Source organism: Mandrillus leucophaeus, unplaced genomic scaffold, assembly GCF_000951045.1.
Source record: "Mandrillus leucophaeus isolate KB7577 unplaced genomic scaffold, Mleu.le_1.0 Scaffold9384, whole genome shotgun sequence".
NCBI classification, from domain to species: domain Eukaryota; kingdom Metazoa; phylum Chordata; class Mammalia; order Primates; family Cercopithecidae; genus Mandrillus; species Mandrillus leucophaeus.
The window spans coordinates 1-1,070 of NW_012110235.1; the positions used below are offsets into that span (position 1 = coordinate 1).

General features: G+C 61.3%; 1 protein-coding gene across 1 annotated transcript; it reads left to right on the forward strand.

Moving 5' to 3' along the window:
* Positions 1-413: 413 nt before the first annotated feature.
* LOC105532175 (E3 ubiquitin-protein ligase CBL-C-like) lies at positions 414-882 on the forward strand (the record flags this gene model as incomplete). Its single annotated transcript, XM_011970255.1, has 2 exons — positions 414-560; positions 726-882. Coding segments are annotated over 2 exons (304 nt in total), but the record flags the coding sequence as incomplete, so codon positions are not given.
* Between the last annotated feature and the right edge of the window lie 188 nt (positions 883-1,070).

A 1,070-nucleotide genomic window follows, 5' to 3' on the forward strand; every position in this document is an offset into this window, starting at 1 on the left:
TGAGAGAGTCTTGCTGTGTCACCCAGGCTGGAGTGCAGTGGCACGATCTCAGCTCACTGCCACCTCCACCTCCTGGGTTCCAGCAATTCTCCTGCCTCAGCCTCTTGAGTAGCTGGGATTACAGATGGATGCCACCATGCCAGGCTAGTTTTTGTATTTTCGGTAGAGACAGGGTTTTACCATGTTGGCCAGGCTAGTCATGAACTCCTGACTTCAAGTGATCCACCCACCTCGGCCTCCCAAAGTGCTGGGATTACAGGCGTGAGCCACCACACCCAGCAGGAATGGACTCTTACCTTACACTGATGAGACAGAGTCCAGAGCCTTGTCCCTGCAGGTGTTCCCCATGACAGGAGGAAGAGGGTGTCAGTGGGAGCCTCGAGGATAGCCAGAGTCCTTGCCCATCCCCACAGGCGACAGCTGGCCAAGCTGGCCATCATCTTCAGCCACATGCACGCAGAGCTGCACGCACTCTTCCCCGGGGGGAAGTACTGTGGACATGTGTACCAGCTCACCAAGGCCCCAGCCCACATCTTCTGGAGGGAGCGTTGTGGAGCTCGGTGAGTAAGCCTTTGTCCTCAGGGACCCTCAGCTCCCAGAGCCCCATCCCACCCTGGCCCAGGGACCCAGGAGTCCAGGCCCACAGCTGCTTCCCTCCTGCAGAGCGTCCCATCATAGGCTCCGAGAGGCCTCAGCGGTGTCTCCCCCACCCCTCTCCCACCCAGGTGCGTGCTGCCCTGGGCTGAGTTTGAGTCCCTCCTGGGCACCTGCCACCCTGTGGAACCAGGCTGCACAGCCCTGGCCTTGCGCACCACCATCGACCTCACCTGCAGCGGGCACGTGTCCATCTTCGAGTTCGACGTCTTCACCAGGCTCTTCCAGGTCAGGGAAGGCCAAGGCTGGGAGCCAGACTTGGGTCCAGGAGGAAGAAGAGGGCTGAAACCTGAATTCCTGGGTCTGAGGGAGGAGGGGCTGGGGGCCTGGACTCCAGGGTCTGAGGGAGGAGGGGCTGGGGCCTGGACTCCAGGGTCTGAGGGAGGAGGGGCTGGGGCCTGGACTCCAGGGTCTGA